Below are 21,980 nucleotides of genomic sequence, written 5' to 3'. Positions count from 1 at the left end.
ACCTAGGTAAATACCTAAGGCACCAACATTACCTTGGCAGCTTGGCTCCTTGGGTGTTTTGTCCCTTGACCTGTGCCTGGCTGGCCTGGAGGCTGGATGTGGCTCCCTCTAAGCGACAACATTATTATATTGACCTTGACCTTTGACCTCTACCTGCAGTACAGGTAGGTAGGTGTTTCGGACTTCATGTTCTTCAGCACCTCAAGACTTCTCAAGCACCTCAAGACTATTCCAGAGCTCCCTAGGTACTTGAATAATCTCCAATTGTTCTCACCATCTATGCTCTGTTGTTCTGTTACTTGAAGCTAGCAAAAGCACACCACTGATAAGGTGCCTACCTACCCCGGTCTCGTTTCTCATTACAGCGAGCGAGCATGACGAAGTGATGGTTCTGGAGGACAACAGTAAGCTGAATCACTACGGCTGAGACATTCATTCATACGCTCGCTTGGCCACCCCATCTGATGTGATGGACAATGTGACTTCGCCGCCATACATAGCTACTGACATTGGCTACATCGTTTGAAACTTGAAATCTGAAATTTTGGCACCTTCTATGCTCAGTATTTTCTGGCAGGTAAGATCGGTGGGACAAGCAAGTAGTCTGAACCAGAGCAGTGAGGGGGCTTCTATTCATCGGTTAATCATGGATGGTGGTATTGCCCTATTAAACTTCATTAACTCTATCACCAGTGAGTTGCATCAGAGGCTCTCGATAGAATTGTCGTTGATTTGGTCCACTGATTCACAACAATGATGGAATCTATCCACGGTTCAATCAGGGACGGTTGGCTCTTCCACTCGGAAGCAAGGGTACATCTCACCTGCATAGAAAAGGCGACGCGGGGGCTTCACAAGAGCAAATCGTTGCATACACCGCCCCGCCAACGACATTTCTCAGCCGCGCCAGGAGGCAGTGCAGCGCAATAATCTCTTGAGCGATAGGCTTCAATTCGAATAGCTTTCTTCAATTGTTTCTGTCGAATATCCTGTAAGACAGCAACTGGGTCACAGCTCAAGTGCCGGGTCCACTGAGGACGAAACACTGACAGCGGCCCGCCCCGAGCACCTCAAGCCTGATGGCTGAAATCGCGGACGACGGCTGGCATCTCGTAGTTGCACACCCAGCAACTGAGATCCGCGAAGAGAAGCAGATAGAGTATTGGGAGAGATCGAAAGGGCATTGGTCTGGATGTGGAAAACATCCTGATGCGACACAATGGACAGATCACAAAGCGATCAAGACTTACGGTCGAGAGCTTGGGATTGGGAGCTATGGCATTGTGGAGCGTATCACATATAGAACTGTCACGATGGCAAGGAAATGGTTCGCATTTAATTCTTTCCTAAATACAATTAATCAATCTTACCAGTGCTTCATGCTGATAATATCTATTAGTGTCAAGCCCAGACGTGGAATGACAGTCGAGCAGCTCCGAGACGAAGCCAACGCCATGGAACGTCTAGCGCATAAACATATCTTAAAGCTAGTCGGCACATACACTGCCAAAAGGAATAATCTCTACCTCCTCTTGTACCCTGCCGCAGTCTGCGATCTGAGTAAAGTCATTGAAGACATCGACGAGATCCGTTCTGGGCTTGCTGCAGACCAGGAGGATGCGTTTCAAAGACTACAAACGTTAGGCTTGAGAGACGTTGGCACAATTAACGATTTACCACTGTTGAGATGTGCACCGCAGACTGCCGATGGATATTCGCCCGCAAGTACTGCTATAGGGTTCTTGCAGCAGATCCTTGGGTGCATTACAGAGGCGTTGGCGTATTGTCATGAGAAAGAGATACGACATCGCGATCTAAAACCGAAGAATATACTACTGAATCCTGGGAGGGTATATCTAGCCGATTTTGGGATCGCACGAGATGTCAGAGATGCAGATGATAGTATTACTAGTGGACGATGCGGCACCCTTTCGTGGATCGCGCCAGAAGTGTATGATGGTGGTGAAGACTACAGTATGTCTCGTGCTGACATCTGGTCGCTCGGTTGTATATTTTTGAATATCGCCACTGTCATATACGGAGAAACGTTAGAGCGATTCGAGCACATCATGAAGGAGAAGGATTGGAAGTTGAAGTACGAAATGCTCCCGAATTACCTAGAGGAGCTTCGGACGAAAGCTATCTCTGCATCTCTAGAGAACGAGGATAATCCGAACCTCAATTGCAAGCACATTGTTTCTTTGATCGATCAAATGCTTCAGTATGACCCGTTAAAGAGGCCAAAGGCTAAAGTGGTTAATGAGAGGTTACTGGAGTTCGGAGGCTTGGATCAGATCTATCATCTCTCGTGCTGCCACAAGAAAAACCGTCAGATTTCTCAAGTGATCAGTGAGTAAACAAAGTCGTCTAACGTTCGGTCCCGCACATCAGTTTTCATCTCTAACAATCACCAGACAACAAATTAAAAGCAGTCCACGACAACAGCATCGCCTCAAACACGATGCTAGCACAAATGAAAGCCGATCTTGTAGCTAAACAAAAGCGCATCGAGGAACTCGAATCCATCAACGGGACCTGGCAACAACGAATAGAAAAAGAACGGAAGCATGCAGGTGAGCAGTATAAAGCTCTCCAGGAAAAGCATAACCACGAAGTCGAAGTTCGCAAAAGTCTTGAGTCTCAACTGAAGAGCATGCAAAAGCTATCGCGCAGACCTGGGTCCCAGAATAGAGGCCGAGGGAGAGATCTGAGCCATCTTCATATCAGTTTCCATGCCAATGTTACCTCAAATGTCATAGCGAATGGTTCTATCAACGGTAACACGGCGAAACAGACCCCTACTGGCAGCTATAATTCAAATTTTGCTCCTCCCCCACGCCGCCAAAGCAGAGTCCCAATTCCAACCAGACCGGCAACACCTATTTCTTCAACAACCGTCCCCTCCACAACACCAATCCTTCTTAAAACTACAGCACCAGCCCACACACAGGCGCAGTTTCCAAGAACGCCCGTCCGCCCATCCCTCCCCAGAGACCCAGACAGCACAACTAGCACATTACGTAGCTCCTTCCACTCTACATTCTCAAAGGCGAGTCTCCAGACGAACGATTCGATGAGTTCTGTGAGCTCAGAGACCGTGAGGAGCATGTCACCTGAGAGTCCTATTGGTAGGAGGCGAGTGTCTTCGTCAAGCAAGGAAGGGGCAATGCCGCTGCCATTGGCAATGGTGAAGGCGAAGAGTGACGGGGAGACATTGAAGCCGGAAGGTGGTGGTGGAAAGCCGAGCTGGGCGAAGATGGTAGCGAGGTCAGCGTCGAAGGTGTGAAGATGATGCGACTCGTAAATGAGAAAGGATTATCTGAGACCTCGCACACCTCCGGAAAGGAAGAGGTATATTCCCATGGAAGCTGAGAAAATAGGCCCCGCACATATTGAGCTGAGTTGGAGGTTCCTAAGATGGAGAAAGGGAGATATCGAATGAGCTGAAATACGAGACGCCAAAGATAGCATCGAGTGTTACGTCCGTATGCGGCCCCAGAAGCCCGTTACCGCATTTACTACTGGTTCTCCTGGATAGCTCTGGCGAAGTGAAGAGCTGTGAGGAGGAATGACACGTCTGGGGAAGCGCGACGAGCAAGGAGCAGAGACGTAAATACGAGGGAAGGTAGAGTCAATGGGCCTCAACTGACGTGTAAAGTCATATCATATCCTCGGCCCAGACATCAAGAAATATACACGCTTTTGCCAAGAAATCCTGAATGGTCAAAGAATTTATAGAGTTTATCCAAACTGATAAGTCTCAACTGGCCACAGAATTGACGGCAGTACATGCCTTCGCACCCGTGCTCTGCAACCAGTCGTCATGTACGCAGAGAATACTGATACTTGAGCAGGACCTGCTTTGTCTCCTGCATTGTCCACTCTGAGCTATGATTTCGATAGTCAAGATTGGAAAACCAGTACCTGCCATGCGTGGTGGCATGCAGAAAATAGCCGTATGAGGGTTTCCGAGAGAACCGGTGTGCGGTCGATTCTCGTGTATGGTTGTGAAAATACGAGTGATCATCAATCGACTGTTGGATATCCCTCGACACCGCCCGGAGAGCGAGTGAAAAGTGAAGTCGCCTGCGAATTAACAAGTAGTGTTCGGTCCAGCATCTAGATGGTTCACAGCTGGCAGAAACTGTGTAGTCTGCCGGAACAACTCGACAGCCTGCATATCTAGCAGAGAGATGGCTCCTAGAAGGGATTCTAGTGGTACAGCAACCCTCTGGCTGGACTCGCTTTGGTGGCCCCTATGATTGTACACTGCTATAACCGGTCTATTCCCTAGATGAGTGATCAAATCGCTCATTTTATAGATCGGAAGCGCTGGAATATCTTTCGAGCCAGGGCTCATATCGTCCGAACATTCTCGAAGCTGAACAGTAAAGATGATATAATTGCTAAAACTAAAAGAATGGCTTCGCCTTGACATCTCCCTCCCCTAGATTTCCCAAGTTCCAATTATTCTCCACCGCAGAGAGAGCACTATAGTGGTTGAAAGCAGTGTCATTCTTGGTTCCGCGCAGAGCGACAGGGACGGCATCGCCGAGTAGGACGGAGAAGACTTTGTTGCTGCTGAAGTAGTCCTCTGTTTCGTCGAAGCCTGGTGTGTGTTAGTACATTACATGTATGGATGCTTTCTGAAGGCCATGGGGTTCAGGGAAAAGAGACGTGGGAATGGAAACATACTCAAGAGAATGAGAGTTCTTTCCATGAAGTTCTTGTTGGTGAGGAGGGGTTGGAGAAAGGACTTTGCCCATGATCCAGCGACTGTGATAGATGAGTCGTGGCCATCGTTCGCTAAGGAATTGTTAGCTCAATCCTGTTTAGTCAATGATGACGAACGTACTCATGTTTGGAGTGAGGAACATCCACTGAGGTAACAAGCCTTGTGTAAGCTCTTTCTGGAACATGGTGAAGTTCTTGGATTTGGCGAGACGGTCTTCAACTGATGTCACGGAATCATAACACATGAGCGGGCTGATAATGTTAGCATGTGTCTCCACTAGACCGGCTTGCAGCAAACTCACTTGTGTTTTCGAACATAATCGTTTGCGCCAGTCTTCTGGTTAACATAGTCTCCCTGGAAGCCAGAATACGGCATGTCCTCCCCATACACACTCCAACTCACACCGGCTGGCTCCAATAAATCAACAATAGTCTTTACTTTCTTATCGATGCGGGATGTCCAGTCACCCAAAACCCAGTGTGTCTGCCCACCTACGCTGGCAACGTAGTTTGGCTGACTGGGATGGGTGATGGCCTTATAATTCGTGAGGGTGATTCCTTGACTGGCTACCCATTGAAGGGATGCTGTATCACCTGTAAGTTATGTGACTTTTTGTGCAATCGACTAGGGGATTGCTCACGATCTCCGGCCGCCATGTCGAAGTCTGTGTTCTCTAGCCAGATTTGCACGAATCGGTCGAATGTCTTTCCCCTAATTGAACTCACGGGACTCAGCGTCTTTGCTGTAGCCCGAGCTGCTTCAACTGCTGCTGCCCCGGTTGGAGGGTTAGGGTTCTGCGCATGGCCAGTTGTGGCAAATGCCAGCGCAACAGCAACGATACTTGAGAATTGCATTTTGATTGAGAGATGGAGAGGGAATCAAATACAAGACCCCAAGTATACTGAGGAAAGACAACGTCGTCGCGAGGAAGTGAAGACAAAAGAAAGAAAGAGGAGGAATGACAGCAGTACTTATCTCAATGTTCACATCACCCAGTAGTACAGTACATTAATGACAGGAGCTCTCTACCCCTCTACAGGAGGACCCCCTTGGAATCTTGTCTCTGCATACAAACCAATTAGTGCCACAGGCCGAGGTGTCTCCTCCTTGGCTGTGGTGCTGCGCACCAATGAAGTTATCCGCATCTCCAGCGTGGCTCAGGAACCGTGGCTGGATTCGACATCTGCCGATGCTAGTGGACCGGAGAGACAACCGCATGGGGAAGGTTGGCTGGGTTGAGGTCGGGGACATCTACTGTAATAAAAAAGCTTTGGAGCCCGGCAGCCGAGGCGAAGCTCGTGAGATGATCTGGCGGGCTCCAATTTATTTATATCTATCTGAAAGGTTACATTGTTCTGGAAGGGCATTGGAAAATGGAGATGTTTGAGGGCTGATAGTCGGCACCATGAGGATCGAGGCTGAGTGAGACATTAGGTTTAAGGTACTGTAAAGCAGGGGGGAGGGGAAAGTTACCTTACCAGTGGAAGAATGAAAGGGATGGGGTGGGATCGTGGGATTGAAGGGATTGATCAAGGGATGGCGTTGGGACGGGGCCAGCTGCGCGACTCAGCGGGAGGCCGACTGGGCCGAGAGCGGCAGCGTCCAGGGCCTAAACTTCGGCTCGTCTCGTCCCTTGGCTTTGGATATGGACTGATAATGATTGGATTATTGGCGGGAAGTCGACTCGTCGAGACGAGGGGATGGGATCATGGGATGAGTTTAAATTGAATCTGGCTGCCAAGACACCCACATGCGAGACATCGACATCCATCCATCTGTATCCCTGCTCCACTTGCGAGCCTTCTTCGACGAGGCTGAGGATCCAACGACAACGACAACGACAGCAACAGTGACAACAACAGCCGACATATCGACACGTACTCTGAAAGCTACCAACCTGCAATGCAGACATGTCATCTGAACAATCCCCTCTCCTGAATCCGCCGCCCAAACCATCTACACCCCTCCTCTCACCCAACCTCGTCAAATTCCGCATCGCCATCGGCCTCAACAGCAATACCGACCTGGAAGCCGGGAGTCAGCCCTCCAAACCCCACGGCCTCTACAAAGAAGTTCTCCGCCTCCAGAAGCGCCTCTCCCTCCACTACCATGCCATCGAAGCCCTCTACTACACCGCACTCCTCGCGCAAATCCTCATCGGCGCAACGCTCGTCTCTTTGGGTCCCATGTCCGGCCTGCATCCCCGCTCAATCACCGTCCTAGGCATAGTGAACACATCGACAGCTGGTATACTTGCGTTGCTAAAAGGACAGGGTCTGCCAGATCGGCTGCGGAAGGATGAGTATCAGATGCAGAAAGTAAAGGACTTTATTGAGGAGACGGCTGCGAGGCTGGAATTGGCGGGGGATGTAGGGGAGGAAGATGTAGAAAGGTTGGTGGAGCTGATTTATGAAAAGTTCAATGCGGCGAGGGACACGGCGGAGATAAACAGGCCGAGTACGTATGCACATCAGATTGAGACTGGAGTGGGAGGCGACGGAACGGCTGATGGGGAGGGGAGTGGCAGGAATGCTGCGAGAAGGTTATTGGCTAGGAGCGGGGGCGCGATGGATGGAAATTCTGCTGTTAAGGGTAAGGGCAAATACGTTATTGATTGAAAGGGATACCTGTTTATGGCCCGATGGGTCGGATTGCTTATCGTGATGGAGTTTATGGAATACCCAAGGGAGCAAGAGATTAATGTTGCTGGTTTCAATGGTGTTAGGAGTATCAAGAGCAATCTTAGCTGTGCAAGGTTGAATCAAAGTATCAACAACCAGTCTACAAAACTCTCAGTAATATCAATGGCCGTAATCCCTCCGCGAGATAACAATCATAGACATAAGTAGTAAAAGCTCTTGTGCTGCGAGAGTATCTGTGCGATTCAAGGGCAGAGACCTTTCAACAGGTTCGGATTTAATAAGTAGTTTTCCCGGATATTCATGATGAGATCTCATACTAGTCTCTCGGACGATAAGAGTAGATAGATCCATGCGCCTGTTGCCGGCTGGTAGGTCCTCTGCTGTGTGAGAACTTTTCAGTACCAATGACTCGCCAGAATCCAGCTTGTGCATTCCCAGCTGAGAATTAGGCCAATTAGTCCAGTGAAACACAAATTTCTTACAGATTGGTTTCAATGTGCTAACATTTGCTGCTGAATGGAGTTTCATCACACGGAAATGATGTATTGTCTATTGCAAGACCCGTGATGAAGAAAGAAAACGCGCAATAGGAAAAAACGCAATTCAAGGACGACAAACTTCATTCCCGCTCATCACAGTCATGAGACTTCGCTCTGCCTCTACGCAGTCCCAAGGGGAAAATGTTGCAAGGCAGTTTCTTCCGCCATACTAGCTTCCATTGGAGCAATGAACTTAAGGAAAACACCTTTTAACCCACATCCTTACTATACAATCCACGGAACACACTTTTCCTCTTACCAGACTGTCACATCTAATATTGTGCCCAGCTTTCCTCACAGGCTCCCAATCCGCTAGCACCCTGCAGTACCTCCTCTCCTCTCTTTCTCCCCTAACATAAACATCCCTCAAACCAGCGGACGGAATGAAACAAACTATTAGATTAAGTTTGGAAACTGACAACTCACACGCATGCACGTATTGAATTTCCTTCTGAGTATTGCGGCTTTTTCTAATTGCCAAACTCGCAGCAAGACGATCTGCACCCGGGCGAGGCACGGGTGTTTCTTCTTATTACGTGTGTTGTTTCTATTGATGATACCTAGGTTTGTTGATATCTGCCGCTAAGCGAGCTCAGTGGATCAAAAGTAGCTTCGCAGGTATCGATGCAAGGCTTGTTCATCAGGCTTTGCTCTCAACATTGCTCCTCAGAACCTGATCGAGACAGGAATTGTCTAAAGGGCATGTGTGTAATTCAAGCTTAAAAAAAGGGTACGACAGTACTCATTGGGATGCTTCGTCAAGGCTTCCACTTTGTGCGACTGACCTGTGATTAAAGAACATAACAACTTCACGTGGATAGCGTTTTCGTGGCTTGTAATGGGAACGACACGAACACTGATTTTGTGAGGCCAGCGTTAAGGAATGTGATGTCGATTTGTGGGTGGTCATCGGCGTGGCTGGCGAAAGATCGCACGGACGAGCACGAGCAAATTTCAAAGCCTAGGCTCCAGTGGTTGCTCCGTATAATTAGCAAGGTTGGGTGGCTGTTGGGTTGTTATGTCTCTATTGAGGGAGCGCACAGCGAAGATTAGGTGGGTGAGCTCGAGGTCGAGGAGTTGGACAGCCGCAAGACCGCAGTTGCTGCGTTGTCACAATACCGGAGAGGGCTGTATCTGAGTCGACTGATGCGGTGTGCGATGCATGGCCAATGAGACACTGAATACTATGCTGAAATCCTCCTTCCAGAGCGAACTCTCGAGGCACTACTTCAATTTGTTGTTCCCAACATCACTTTGTTAGAATCGCTAACGAGTTGGATGAAGATGGGAATAAAGAGATCACTATTGTAAAGATTGTCTAATTAAAAAGAATCCGTTGCCATCATCCCAAGGACCCTCATGCCTATGGTCCATGAGTCAACTCCATCACCACATTTTCCTACATTGCTTGCACCTGAAAGTCAATAGCCGTTATGCTTACAGAGCATTACCCCATTGTGGAGCATTGATAATGATACCCATCAAACATCCGGCGATGATACCTGTGACTGGTAGAGTAATGATCCAGCCACCATAAATCCAGGCCACCATTCTCCAGTTGATACTCTTGATTTCTCCATTGCAGAGCCCTACGCCAACAGTGGCTCCCACGATACACTGAGTAGTGGAAACTGGGAGAGCGAGACGAGTTGCCATAACGACGGTACAAGCGGAGCCGAGTTCCATAGAGAAACCACGAGATGGAGAGTGGAGAGTGAGGCGGTTCCCAAGGTTACGCATAATGTTGTAGCCGTATGTCCAAAGACCAATAGCGATGGCAGCTCCTCCGTAAACCCTGAATAATTAGCTGAAGGACACAATGCGTGGCTTAGATGCTGGACTTACAAGATCCAGACAGGGACTGGCGATTTGGATGCAAGAGTTCCAGTACTCCAGATAAGATACACGGCTGCGAGTGGCCCTACTGCGTTGGAGACATCGTTTGCACCGTGGGCAAATGATGCAGTTGCGGCCGTCAAGATCTGGAGGAAGGAGTAAGTGTGCTCAGCCTTGTTGTCGTAGTGAGTAGCACGGGCGTGCATCTCTTCGAGGTTGCCGACCAGAATGGAACTTTTCTTCTGTTCCGCAACAACGTCGACGTCTGCGCCATGAAAGAAAGCTTTTTTGGCGACGAAGAACAGATTTCGAGGTTCGTACCATTTTCCTGTTCTTCCAATTTCAGCTGGGTCGCTCGCAGCAGTGTCAGAGATGTCCCCAGAACTGCGGGCTCCTGCCTCAGCTTCTTTGCCCAGAGGAGTGCTTGTCTCAATATCGTTCCGGGGGACGACAACCTCTCTTCCATCACGATCAAGATCCTCTCTAGTCTTGTGTCCGCGATAATAATCTTGGACAATGAGTTCTCCGCTGGTGTTGGGAGGAACTTCTCCACGTCGAAGAAGAAGTGGACCTTGGAAGACATCGTACCATTTGAGTTCCCAGTCGTTCAGGTTGAGCTTTCGGTGAAGGTATGGCAAGATGAAGATAGCAGAGAGAAGACCACATCCGATTCCGACACCGAATATGACACCAATGTATTCGCCAGGGCCCCAGGACTTGACTGCTGCCGCTGCACTAGCCGCACCCTTCCAGACAATGAGCATGGTGAGGATACCAGTCGTGAAGGCGAAGTAGATTGGTACGCTGATAAAGGCATTGCGCACAGGGTTCTTTGTTTTGAGCACGCCGTATTTGGTGATCAAAAAGATGATGGCTCCGAACATGCCGGCGATTCCAGGAGCGATGGCCCATGCCGCAAAGACTTGAGACACACCTTTCCATCCCCAGTTGACACCGTCTACGCCTAGAGCGGCAATTCCTACGCCCATGACGCCTCCCATGATCGAGTGACTACAATGATCATTAGCATAATATCCCAGCCCAGTGATGGTTCTCCTTACGTGGTGGAGACGGGCAATCCGATACGAGTGGCGATCGTCAGGTATGTCGACGATGCAACAAGAGCGCATGTCATTCCCAGCATAAGAACAGTCGGCTCTTGCTCAAAAGATTTAGTACTCAAAATTTTGGTTCTGATTGTATCGGCGACTCGGGCACTGAGAAGTGTCAGTAGGGGTGAACAATCGATAGATGCTTCACTCACCCAACTCCAACAGCACCACCAAACTCCATCACTGAACCTATCACCATGGCTTGCCTCATAGTGAGGGATCGGGACGACACAGAAGTCGCAAAAGAGTTTGCGACATCGTTGGCACCGATGTTCCATGCATCTAGGAATGCAAACATCATCGCAATAGCGAATATGTAATCGAATTGGTGTAGGGTCGTCATGTTGGCGGCAGGAAAATCACACCTCAGATCTGGAAATGTTGCAATTGCAGTGCTGTTCACAGGCTGAAAGGGTTGCAGCTTGTCCAGATATTTAACATTCTACAACTATTGCCCCCAACTTGGCAATTCCACATATTTTCACATCTCGAGAAACTCGGGTGGACATCTTTGTCCAATGGTCATCAAGAATCTGACCCTGTGCCCTTTCTTGATGAAAGTCTTCCCACTTTTTCAGCGTATTCCAAGCTCTGTGCCCACTGAAGACGGCGAGAAATGAGACCACGGGCTTGGGAAGCACACAATTTTCTTCTCAAACGCTTGAGTTTTCACCATTCCTAGGTCTTCATCCGCTGAAGTCATCCTTGGAGCTCTTGGGGCTCTTGGTGCCACGACCAAAGTTGGAATTTCGTTCTTGGTTCCACTAATTCGGCCAGGAAATGGGGCACTGCCTGCAATTTATAGGGTGCACGCCTGGCGTCCGGCTACCATCACACTGCGGCCAAGGTCTTGCGGGTCGAAGATCATGGCCAAGAGCAACTACACGTGGGCCATCTCCGACAGTTTGATTGGCCGCTTTCGACGACATGCAAACTTTTGACGATGAAATAGAGTCGATTCTCTCGAGGTCAATTGAATGGAAAGCACATGTTTTATGTTACGAGCGTCGCTGAATGGCCGCTGCATAGCAAGCGTTGGCGACTGTGTCGAGATGCCCAAGATATCTATTGGGCGGCGTCTCCGAGCCAGTCAGAGAAGGAAAGGGAAGCCAGGCACACAAAGCAATTCCAATCGAAGTGAAAGTTTGTAAACGCAGAGGTCCGATAGTATCCGACAAGAAAATCCCTTTTTCATTCAGACTGAAGTGAAACTGCCATCAAGTCCCTGCATTGATCTGAACAATGACGAGCTGGCAGTTGTTCGTACTCAGCTGGCAACAGTAAACGCAAAGTTCAGAGAATGAATAAGAGAGGCAAAGAGCATCAATTGAAGACAACTGCAAATGGGTGAGGGCAGGTGAGGGGTAGCTGAGAAACACCTAGACCATGAGCCTTGCCTAGACGTCCCAGGAGTGTGGAAGGGAACGTTCTCCAACCCGGTATTGCATGAAGTATTCAATGAACCAGAGTTGCCAAGTATGCATGCACATTTCCACTGACTTTGTCATTTCCAAGCCGGGACAGCATTGTGAAGCTGGTCAGAGAGAAGGATCGTGGAGAAGAAGCTGTTGTTGCCAGACTCCATGGAGTCCATTCATGTTATCCATGCCATGGCCAGTTGGAGTGTGCAGGTCAAGTGGCAGAATTGCTGCTTATGCCGGGTCAGGATCCGCATCCATACGCCTCGTTGTGAGGATTTCGTGAACATGTGTACCGCCCCAAGGGTCAGATGAGACGGAAGCTTGGATGGATAAGTACTTATACCTGAGGAGCTTGGTGGCTAGGTACTTAGGCACTGCACTTGTCCAACAACGGGAGGAAAGACAGGAGAGTTTTGCCAAGATATGCCAAAGTCTACACGGGCCTACGTATTAATCAGCACGGGGGTCGAGCTCCTTTCTCATGAACCCAACCTCCAACCCAGCTGCCCGCCCTGTAACTTATAATTAGGTGTTGCTTCGTCTTGATGAGAGAAAAACAGTGCGAACCCATTTGACAAGCTCCTTTGAGGCGCGTCCATATCTATGAAGAGAGAAGTGCGGCAGTAAGATGGACGAGGAAATCTGCATGTGTCTCATTACATCCTAAGTAGACGCTTACGTACGGGATTCAGCAATACTTGACCTTGGAAGGTAGGCAGGTAGTATGATCCTTTCACGACTGTACTTCTAAATGACCAATGACATAAGCTGGCACAGAGCTAACATCACCATACGGCAAAGTCCTGTGCTTGGTTGGGCCATAGACACAGCTGCCTATCGAGGAAATGTAGAAGTGTTTCGAATACTTCTTTCAACCCTCGATGAACCTTGGCTATTTGAATGTGCTCGTGACGACGCCATCAGATACGCGGGTAAAGGCAACCAGCGGGAGGTTCTCGCTCTCTACCTTGCACGAACTTATACATCACACGATCCTAATCTGATCGAGATAGTCTGTGAAACTACGGGCATCGATATATTCGACCATGTACTTCCACTGTACATAAATTATTCCATCGACGACAGATAAAAGGCGCTCCATTCGCACCCCGAGAAGCTCCCTGCTCAATTGCTTGTTACATGCTTCGCCGGCGCTGCCCGACGTGGTGATCTTGCCTTGTTGGAACATCTCGTTCGAAAACATGGCCTAAGTTGTTTCCGGTCCAGCGAGGGAATGTATCAATGGACACGCCATGTTCACACAGCGGCGGCAGGAGGTCATACCAATACACTGGCATATCTTCTTGAAAATGAGGCTCCCTTCGACTTGTAAAGAGGGAAAACGAAGGGATGGTTCGCCTTCTCGTGGGTGTAGGCCTTGCGGCAATGGATAAGAAGATTACAGAAGACGCATTGACGGTCATCGAGAAAGAGAAGCTGATGTCCATGACCAAGCTTATCAGAAATATGCCTCATGATTAAGTCTCGAACGTGGAACAATTTTCCACTTAAGTCTATGAAAATGAATCAACAAGCCAAGCCAACTAAAGATTCCACGGGACAAGAAAGTCGAATCTTCCCCGTCATAACGATCTCCACCCCAAAATGCACAGTTTAACCTCGATCGCCGCCGAATATATCCCAGAAAGGTGCTCACCCGGGTTCTCACATGAAGCGCAGATATTTTTGGGTCACTGAGCACCGTACGGTAATCTTTGAACCACTGGGGAAGACGAGCAAGATCTGTCTGGGCCTCACCTAATTTGAGACAATCTTTCATAGCCGGTTCGTCCGGTTTGGCAGAAATGATCAAAGTTTTGGATTTATCCGCTCTTAGCTTCTCAAACACGATATCAGTGGTGGGTGGTGGATTGAAATCAACCCCTGTGCTGTTTATGGTGAGCTGGATCGGTTGAAATTAAGAGAATGGGAGTCTTGGGTGTAAACACTGGCTCAGCGTCTTTTCGCTAGACTGCCCTCTCCCTTCATTTGTCGCTTCCCCGAATGCAAATTCCGAGATCACTCAGATTTCTCGCTGCTTGTTCTTGGGCAGAATACTAGGGTATCAATCTTCCTCCGAGTGTTCACCTAAGACTTTGGATACGCTCCTTTCTGTTGAATACGATGGACTTGTGTGCTTTGTTTCTCATGGCCTCGCGTACTCAGACATTTACTCATTCAGTGAGAGATTCCTGAACATGGGCTCATCTCGATCAGTACCAAGTCCAGTGCCATTCGCTCTCCCCTTCCTCTATCTAACTCTCAGCTCTTAGTATGATGGTAACGTGCTTCGTTCGAGGTATGTGAGATTTGTGTTGACCGTCATATTGTCAACATCTCAGCAAATCAGACTGGTAATATCTCTGTATAACCGGATCTGTCTCATGTTGTGGCTGTCTGGCTGATTCGTCTTGATTCAGAACGACGAAATTACGCGCGAACCTTCGAAATCCCAATCAGAGGTACAGTAGCCTCTAGGGCATGGCATTCATCATTTATTCTGTGCCAGGCGAGCGAGAATAACGGTACACCATAGACTTAGAACAGGGCAGGTGGGATCTTACAAGTGTAACATGGAGAAATTGCGAAGTGAAGATCTTCATACACTACTGCCTTTCTCTTGTTTCGTAGAGACTGGGAGCTGCGGTTGGTCTCCCAGTCCTGGGACAAGAAGAATACTTTCTATACCCAGGTAAGAAGGAGGAGGTCTTTCATGGTTCTTTCTTAGCTCGGCCACTTCAGGTAAGGTACCTTCCTGCTTTACGAGTGTGGTTGCCTAGATCGTCTCATGATCGTTGGCTGGCCTCATATTTTCCCTCATTGTTTCATTCTCTTTCCGATCTTTGTTCAGCGCATCCCAGGGCCTTGTCAAGTTCTTCGAAACCACAGTTCCGGAATCACACCTTCTCACAGGACAACATGAAGCCAGCCACATTACTCAATCTGGCAGCCATCTTAAACACTGCCATTGCTTGCGACGCATGCTATGGGCCATCTTCTACAGTTCTTCATGAACGCCTAGTTCGTCGCATTCAGCCCGGATCTAACACCACCGTTGCCGAGCCCCGTGGGCCGTTGGAATGGGGAGAGCTCAATTTCTTGCACACGGTAGGTCTATATACTAGTTCAGCCCGACTCTGACGTCTGGTAGATAAAGCTAACGTCCATAGACTGACACACATGGATGGTTGGAAGGGCATCTGAAGGAGGTAACCTACTCTGCTGATTGGGGCGACTTCGTCTCCTTCTCGAAACATTTGAAGCATAAGGCTGGCCGTCTTGGTGTTGACTTGCTTATTATTGACACAGGCATGCTCTTCCATTTATGTGTCACTCGTCTCGCTCTCGTTTGGAGGCTTAACGTGGCATGCCACTATGGCATTTGCTCAGGCTGACTAACTTACTTCCAGGTGACCTTCATGATGGTACAGGTTTCAGCGACACCACCGCCCCAAACGGAGTCTTCTCAAACCCAATTCATTCAGAGATTGATTATGATGCGTTGTCGATCGGCAAGTCTTGGTCCCCGCAAGTATAGGGCAGCTGCTAACCTCTACCGCTAGGTAATCACGAATTGTATGCCAGCGAGATTGCGTATGAACAGTAAGTGATGTCGAACATGTGGTCAATAGAGCAAGTCTCGCTGCCAAGAATCTAATACAACCACCCACCTCTAGCTTCTACAACTACAGCAAGTTCTGGGGCGAGAAGTACGTAACCAGCAATGTTCAAATCATCAATCCTGCAACATCACAATTGGAGTATGTCAGTTCGAAATACCGATACTTCACAACAAAGCACGGTACGTTACCAATCCACTTTTGTGCGAATACTTAGCTGATTGTGTGTCAGGCATTCGAATCATGACTTTTGGCGTTATTTTTGACTTTACTGGGAATTCAAACGTTTCAAAAGTCATCAGGGCTGCTGATATGGTCAAAGAGCAGTGGTTCATGGATGCAGTCAACTTCGTTGAACCTATTGATCTATTCCTCCTCATTGGGCACAATCCCATTCGGACCACCGATCCTGTGAGCAGTTGGCCCATTGTTTACAACACAATCAGAAATGCTCGACCTACGATCCCCATTCAGATCTTTGGTGGCCACACGCATATTCGGGATTTCGAGGTCTACGATGACAGAAGCACTGGATTTGAAGCAGGTTCGTGGATTGCTGGCGGTGTATCCTGAATTAAACTGACAAACCCAGGTCGATACTGCGAGACTTTGGGCTGGTTCTCTATGAGCGGCTTGAACTCTTCGACGTATACTGGGATAAGTAAACCTCGAAATGTTCCCAACCCGGCGCGCAAAGCCACCAGTAATTCGACTTCTGGCCTCGTGTACTCTCGAAGATACCTTGACTGGAATCGAAGGACGTTCGAATACCATGCAGCAAGCTCTCAATCAGGTTCCTTTGAATATCATAGTGGGAGTCGTGTCACTGGAGTCATCACCGATCTTCGAAAGAATCTCAACATCACATACCTGTTCGGCTGTGCTCCAGACACATACTGCATTTCATGTCAGCCAATTGAATCCCCACGAAATGTCTATAATCTTATTGCAAGGGCGATGGGTGACATTGTGATCAACCCCAGCAGGTCTTTAACCGCTCGCTTTATCATCATTAACACAGGAGGTGTTCGATTCGATCTAGTTAAGGGTCCGTTTACTATAGATGATTCTATCATTGTCGCTGCGTTCTCGAACGCATTCAAATACCTCCCAAGCGTACCTTATGCGATGGCGAAAACTGTCCTCGACAGTCTAAATGCTCAACCTGGTCCTGCCAGACGAGATTCCTCTGGCGTCACTTGGGGCGCCATGCCAGAAATGCGACATTCCTGTCAGAATCCAACAATTGCTTTGGTCTCCGGAACCACCGAGAAGAGGAACCTAGGCATTAGTCTGCGCCAGCGAGTTGTCACCCCAGGCTATACAACAGTTGATGACTTTGGTACCGATGGAGATGACACGCCCCATTCGGCAATCCCTGAATACCCAATCCCCAAATATATCCAAGGCATTGGATCTTTACCTGTCGACGGATCTATACCGGATGTCGTTGATGTGATCTTCCTGGACTATTTTGCGGCGAAGGTAGTCGGAATTTTGAGAGATCTTGGCGCCAACTACACCCTAAATGATGTCAATTTCTACCTTGACAGCACCTTCTCAGTTCAGAAGACTATGATTGAGTACGCAAAGAAAAACTGGCAAGCGAACATGCCATCTTGCCCGGTTGGAGCTGGAGTTGGAAGCAAGGTTTGACTGTGGGAGGAGTGAGAAGGATTTTTAGTCGTCTCTTGAATGTCGGTAGTTTATCTGTTGCCGCCTCTCCAAAGTATGATGCATTACGTACTCCTGACTTTGTTGTATTCTATACATCGATTTACATGCAGCTAATCCAACCACACCAAGCCTGTTTTCAACCTGAAACTCGGCTGTGTAATGATGCTTTCGTAAGCCAGATATCATTGGTATCAACCCTTGCACGTGTCGTTGAAGATTTTATTGCTTGGCTCCTCCGCTTGCTTTTGACGGCTGTTCGCTCAAGTTACGGCACTGTTTCAATGCTTGTACTCCTTCTGATACGTCTTTGTAGATAGTTTGCCAAGAATCTTGACCAAGGGGAAGCCTCAAAGGCAGATCTTGCTTTTCTACAGCCTCGAACAACGTCCTCGCCATCTCATCCGCTGGTGTAAAACCCTCCTCCAAGTCAGGTTTGGCAAGCCATTGTCGAGTCTTATTCGTCGGACACTCAGAATCGCTGTAAGCCGGGTGTATCTCGCGTTCAGCGAGAATATTGATGTTGAAGGCTGTGGATTTGATGGCGCCAGGTTCGGCGATCAGGATCTTGACGTTCCAGTTTGGATGGAGTTCTTTGGAAATAGCCTCGATGAAACCTTCGATTGCGAACTTGCTGTTTTCATGAAGATATAAGTATTTGTTTCCCATTTTGCCATGCCTTTTGATCAGAAGAGAAAGGCATACCTCGCGCTATAATATGTCTGCCCACCGCTAGCAATACGTCCCAACATTGAACTGACCTGCACCAACATCCCTCCATCACCGATATTATTATCCCTAAACGTCCTCACGGCCTCCAGAGCCACATTGGCACTTCCCCAGAAATTAGTTTCGAACATACTTCTCGCTTCTTCCTCCTTTGTCCCTTCCGCCTCGGTGAAGATCCCGTACCCGGCGTTGTTGACGACGTAGTCGATGCGGCCGAAGTGGGAGATGGCCGTTGAGAAGACGTTGCTGATGCTGGATGGCGATGTTACGTCGAGGGCGAGTGTGAGGATATCAGACGAGTTTGAGGGGAGGTAGGTGAGAGAAGATGGGTTGCGGGCTGTGGCTATGAGGCGGTGGTTTGGTGATTTGGCTACGAGAGTGCAGAGGGCGGCGCCGAGACCAGTTGAGCAACCGGTAACTAGGTGGAGAAGATTAGAAGATTAGCTTTGGAGGTGGATAAAAGCGGATCGGAGGAGTACTTACTGAGCCAGACCGGGGATTTGTTTGTGGACATTTTGGATGGGACGGAGCGGAAGCGAGTCAATTTATGAATGTGAATTGAAATGCAGGCAAATGTTCTCTATTCACAGTTTACCATAGGGTCAGGATTACAATGGTCTTATAACATCTGGAAGGCCTGAAATTAAGTGTTAAGTCCGAAATATTATAGTATATGATGTACAGATTGCATCATAGTGCATGTCGAGAGCAAAGGTTGCAGAGCGGCATTGTTGACCGCTGTCCGCACTTTAGCGAGATCTCCCATATGGCTCTCATGACTTGAGAGGTGGTAGACGCGTACGATCATTGGTTAGATGTTCTTAAGACTAGGTGGATTTGATCGGTGATTACTTTGCGTCTCCTCTGCGATTCGACAGAGCAGGGGCGCATGGAAATGGCTTGAATAACTCTCTAGTTTTGGAGTGATGGTATCCAATCCACGTGATTCTTCGCCAGATACCAATTGAAGGTGAGAATGAACTAACGTGAAGTGGTACACTGAGTGCCATTATCTATAAATCCTTCAACTAAGATAGTGTGAAACGTTTCATATGCCAGCTTTCAAGATCATCAAATTATCCTATGTCGAATCTAAAGCTATCTCGTTCTAATTCATTGCAGTTAATTCTGTCCCAGCCATGTCAAGCAAGGACACAAATCAGCCTAGCAGAGTAACCTAAATGGCTTTTGGGGTATCAGGTAGCAAGTGATGCCAAGGATCCATCCTCCTCGAGAACTTTTAGATAATGTTCTAGCAAGAAGTCAGCTCATCAGTACCTGCTTAGGCAGTTATACCTCCACCTACCAGCCACCCTCCAAGTCTTTGATATCAGCTTTAGAAGTTCTACCACTCCTTTCAAGAACTGTACATCTTCAAGATAATTCATCTCTTTGATGAACCATCCCAGCTCCGATGCTGCAAAATACAGTGAGTGGGTAAGAAGCAAACTCCTAGAGATCAACTGATCATCCATTACAGCAGCATCAAGGATGGCCTGTGCTAGTCGATACACGCACTGTGTGACTTCCTTCAGACCTTCAATGGAAGCTCGCTGCATCTCAGTCTCCTCTGCTATTCTCGCTTCCGTTGCAGAATAATGCTCATTGCACGCATACAGGTTATAAAGCGTGACTCTAGCTGCGTAGCAGAGTCCCATAGCTGTGTAAAAACTGCTGGAATTTTTAGTGTCTTTTGATACTTGACCAGCAAGGTGCTGATTTAGCAAGACAAGAGTCTGATGTAGGCGTTGAGCTTCTGTGATTCGGTAGTGGGTATCAGACACGACCGATTTTAGCTCGTCACGATGTCGAAGAACGAGGCCTAAGATATGGGCTGCTTGACATGTACTGGCGTATGATCCAATATCAGTCGTGGGGGTAAATGATGATGCGAATAGAGGGAAATTTGAACCGAGGCATCCGCCTTGAGTATCCCAAGCATCTTCAGAAGATGGGAGAAGTGCACCCTGGTGTGGCTCAGGTGTTGCGAGAGGCTGTCCATATGTCCCCAAACTCATGTATCTGGACATGTTAGGCTGAGGACAGAGTGGACTGTTGACAAGGCTGGGCAGTCAAGGAGAGATGAGCGAAGATGTCAAACAAATCCAACTTACCGCTCCAGGATAATGATAGCCCACCAAGTTCGCCTTTCCTCTTCTCTCATATTATATGTATCAGGATCTTTGAATAGCTGAGGAGCATGTTTTCTATCATGAAGTCCCATGATAATGCCCAACCTGGCTGCATGTGCAATCGTCAATTGCGCAGCAGGGAATATCCCATGACCTAGCTCGTAAACAGCGATGAATACTATAGCCTGGAGAAGGTAGAGAGATATTGCACAAGAGTTCTCCAGTCTAAAACACAGTCCCTTGGCAGTTCGATACAAGGGTGTTGACGCTGCGTGGTCTTGGTCCCTTGGAGGCTCGGTAACCATCTTCATACACAAGAGCAGAAGCACCAATCCTGATTCCATGCTTTCACTGAAGCTATTGATTTTTTCCGTTGTGCGCCGTTTCCAGAGTATAGGGAGCCATTTCTGCGTTCCTGTTAGATACCTTTCGAAGAGAGCTTGCATCGTGTTCTTGGACTCCAGGAAATGCAAGACATCGGGCGGAACAAACATGTTCGGATTAAGCTGCTCCGAAGGCATTGGCCGGTAATAATCTAAGTCTAGAAAGAACGCTGTGGGGAAGTTCAGGCGATGGCCGCTCGTCACTTGAAGAGAAATTGAAGTTCCCTCGACCTGTGTTTGTGCTGGGTGGTTTGAAGCGACACTTGGAGTCACTTCACCGCTAAGTCGCTGCTCCAGGAGCTTCACTCGATCAGATAGTATAGTGACCTCTTCGGGACGTGCAGATCGGATCCGCAAGGAAGTCGGATATCCGCATTCTTTCCGCAGCTGGCGGCACTGAGAGTACTAGATCAGATACCGTGTCTCGAGGCGAATAACCTGCTTCGGACATACTAGTGAACAAGAGGGTAACTCTTTGGTACACTTTCTCTTCAAGGTCCTGTACGAAGTTAGCATGACATTAATGACTAGTTGGAGGCAACGGATCTCCGTACCTGCATGGGACACAAGCCTGGGGTGCATGTCTGGTTGACATTATTGGTTACGAGTCCTGAGTATATGCTTGATAAATGCCTAATCAAGGTTCAAATGTCAATAAAAGTCTGATCTTGAAGCCCCTGCTCACCAGAAATTGGTGAAAGCGGATTCGAGCCGCTGAACCGCTCTCTTTATAATCTCGGCTTTCCAGTGGAGAAAAGCTGGCTTATTTAAGTTTTAGATATTCCAGGTCTGGACAAGCTGCTTCCAACGGAGATACGGAAAGCCTATAATCATCCTATCGTTGAGGTTGCGACGATGTCAGAAAAACTCAGCGTGGTGAACTGCTCCAAACATGGAGCGGAGTTGGTCATGTGAGCGGGGTTGGGAGGGGTTCTTGTCCGCTCCAAAGCTCTTCCGCTCACGACAATTTTGATGTGAAAAGATCAGCGATCGAAGCAGAACTAAGCTTTGTCCTGCATTATGTATCACTGTTTGGTATATATGCAATGACGTGTGCTTTCACAATATTCCTACTTCGGAGCAATTTCTGGGTTTTAGTGCATCCACTTTTTGTGATCAAGAGCCAATTGATTACCTTCAGATATCCAGTCCTCACT

The 21,980-nt window shown here is 48.3% G+C and overlaps 9 protein-coding genes across 11 annotated transcripts; 3 read left to right on the top strand and 6 right to left on the bottom strand.

Annotated features, from left to right (window-relative positions):
* Nucleotides 1-55: 55 nt before the first annotated feature.
* On the bottom strand, nt 56-854 carry ONS95_005557 (uncharacterized protein). Its single transcript, XM_058498970.1, has 3 exons — nt 443-854; nt 343-391; nt 56-277 (listed from the first exon to the last, which is right to left on the bottom strand). The coding sequence occupies exons 1-3, from the start codon at nt 635-637 to the stop codon at nt 150-152; spliced, it is 372 nt and encodes a 123-aa protein (XP_058351237.1). The 5' UTR covers nt 638-854; the 3' UTR covers nt 56-149.
* Nucleotides 855-952: 98 nt separating this feature from the next.
* On the top strand, nt 953-4,806 carry ONS95_005556 (uncharacterized protein). Its single transcript, XM_058498969.1, has 3 exons — nt 953-1,327; nt 1,400-2,349; nt 2,415-4,806. The coding sequence occupies exons 1-3, from the start codon at nt 1,080-1,082 to the stop codon at nt 3,284-3,286; spliced, it is 2,070 nt and encodes a 689-aa protein (XP_058351236.1). The 5' UTR covers nt 953-1,079; the 3' UTR covers nt 3,287-4,806.
* Nucleotides 4,413-7,524, bottom strand: ONS95_005555 (uncharacterized protein; the record flags this gene model as incomplete). Its single annotated transcript, XM_058498968.1, has 5 exons — nt 5,376-7,524; nt 5,037-5,319; nt 4,856-4,986; nt 4,696-4,806; nt 4,413-4,609 (listed from the first exon to the last, which is right to left on the bottom strand). The coding sequence occupies exons 1-5, from the start codon at nt 5,587-5,589 to the stop codon at nt 4,413-4,415; spliced, it is 936 nt and encodes a 311-aa protein (XP_058351234.1). The 5' UTR covers nt 5,590-7,524.
* Nucleotides 6,646-7,353, top strand: ONS95_005554 (uncharacterized protein; the record flags this gene model as incomplete). Its single annotated transcript, XM_058498967.1, has 1 exon — nt 6,646-7,353. One exon carries the CDS (start codon nt 6,646-6,648, stop codon nt 7,351-7,353), a length of 708 nt encoding a protein of 235 aa, XP_058351235.1.
* Nucleotides 7,525-9,201: 1,677 nt separating the features above from the next.
* PHO89 (Na+/Pi symporter) lies at nt 9,202-12,666 on the bottom strand. The gene is made up of 4 exons (XM_058498966.1): nt 11,017-12,666; nt 10,814-10,969; nt 9,762-10,763; nt 9,202-9,711 (listed from the first exon to the last, which is right to left on the bottom strand). The coding sequence occupies exons 1-4, from the start codon at nt 11,205-11,207 to the stop codon at nt 9,354-9,356; spliced, it is 1,707 nt and encodes a 568-aa protein (XP_058351233.1). The 5' UTR covers nt 11,208-12,666; the 3' UTR covers nt 9,202-9,353.
* Nucleotides 12,667-13,421: 755 nt separating this feature from the next.
* ONS95_005552 (uncharacterized protein) lies at nt 13,422-13,733 on the bottom strand (the record flags this gene model as incomplete). The annotated part of the gene is made up of 1 exon (XM_058498965.1): nt 13,422-13,733. One exon carries the CDS (start codon nt 13,731-13,733, stop codon nt 13,422-13,424), a length of 312 nt encoding a protein of 103 aa, XP_058351232.1.
* Nucleotides 13,734-15,085: 1,352 nt separating this feature from the next.
* ONS95_005551 (uncharacterized protein) lies at nt 15,086-17,783 on the top strand. 3 transcript variants are annotated; one of them, XM_058498962.1, is made up of 7 exons: nt 15,086-15,393; nt 15,456-15,494; nt 15,696-15,797; nt 15,849-15,888; nt 15,963-16,087; nt 16,138-16,449; nt 16,498-17,783. In XM_058498962.1, the coding sequence occupies exons 2-7, from the start codon at nt 15,470-15,472 to the stop codon at nt 17,559-17,561; spliced, it is 1,668 nt and encodes a 555-aa protein (XP_058351229.1). In that variant the 5' UTR covers nt 15,086-15,393; nt 15,456-15,469; the 3' UTR covers nt 17,562-17,783. The 3 variants fall into 3 exon arrangements, with proteins under 3 accessions (XP_058351229.1, XP_058351231.1, XP_058351230.1); XM_058498964.1 differs by having other exon boundaries at nt 15,456-15,594; XM_058498963.1 differs by lacking the exons at nt 15,086-15,393; nt 15,456-15,494 and having other exon boundaries at nt 15,596-15,797; nt 15,849-16,087.
* An 18-nt stretch (nt 17,784-17,801) lies between these two features.
* Nucleotides 17,802-18,822, bottom strand: ONS95_005550 (uncharacterized protein; the record flags this gene model as incomplete). The annotated part of the gene is made up of 3 exons (XM_058498961.1): nt 17,802-18,213; nt 18,285-18,726; nt 18,792-18,822. 3 exons carry the CDS (start codon nt 18,820-18,822, stop codon nt 17,802-17,804), a joined length of 885 nt encoding a protein of 294 aa, XP_058351228.1.
* Nucleotides 18,823-19,504: 682 nt separating this feature from the next.
* ONS95_005549 (uncharacterized protein) lies at nt 19,505-21,418 on the bottom strand (the record flags this gene model as incomplete). The annotated part of the gene is made up of 5 exons (XM_058498960.1): nt 19,505-19,560; nt 19,615-20,330; nt 20,423-21,219; nt 21,277-21,322; nt 21,378-21,418. 5 exons carry the CDS (start codon nt 21,416-21,418, stop codon nt 19,505-19,507), a joined length of 1,656 nt encoding a protein of 551 aa, XP_058351227.1.
* Between the last annotated feature and the right edge of the window lie 562 nt (nt 21,419-21,980).

The sequence above is a fragment of the Cadophora gregata genome, assembly GCF_030347475.1.
Source record: "Cadophora gregata isolate MNR1 chromosome Unknown scaffold_16, whole genome shotgun sequence".
In the NCBI taxonomy this organism is placed as follows: Eukaryota; Fungi; Ascomycota; class Leotiomycetes; order Helotiales; family Ploettnerulaceae; genus Cadophora; species Cadophora gregata.
Note: the sequence above shows the minus strand (reverse complement) of the source record. Positions and strands in the feature narration are given on the sequence as shown.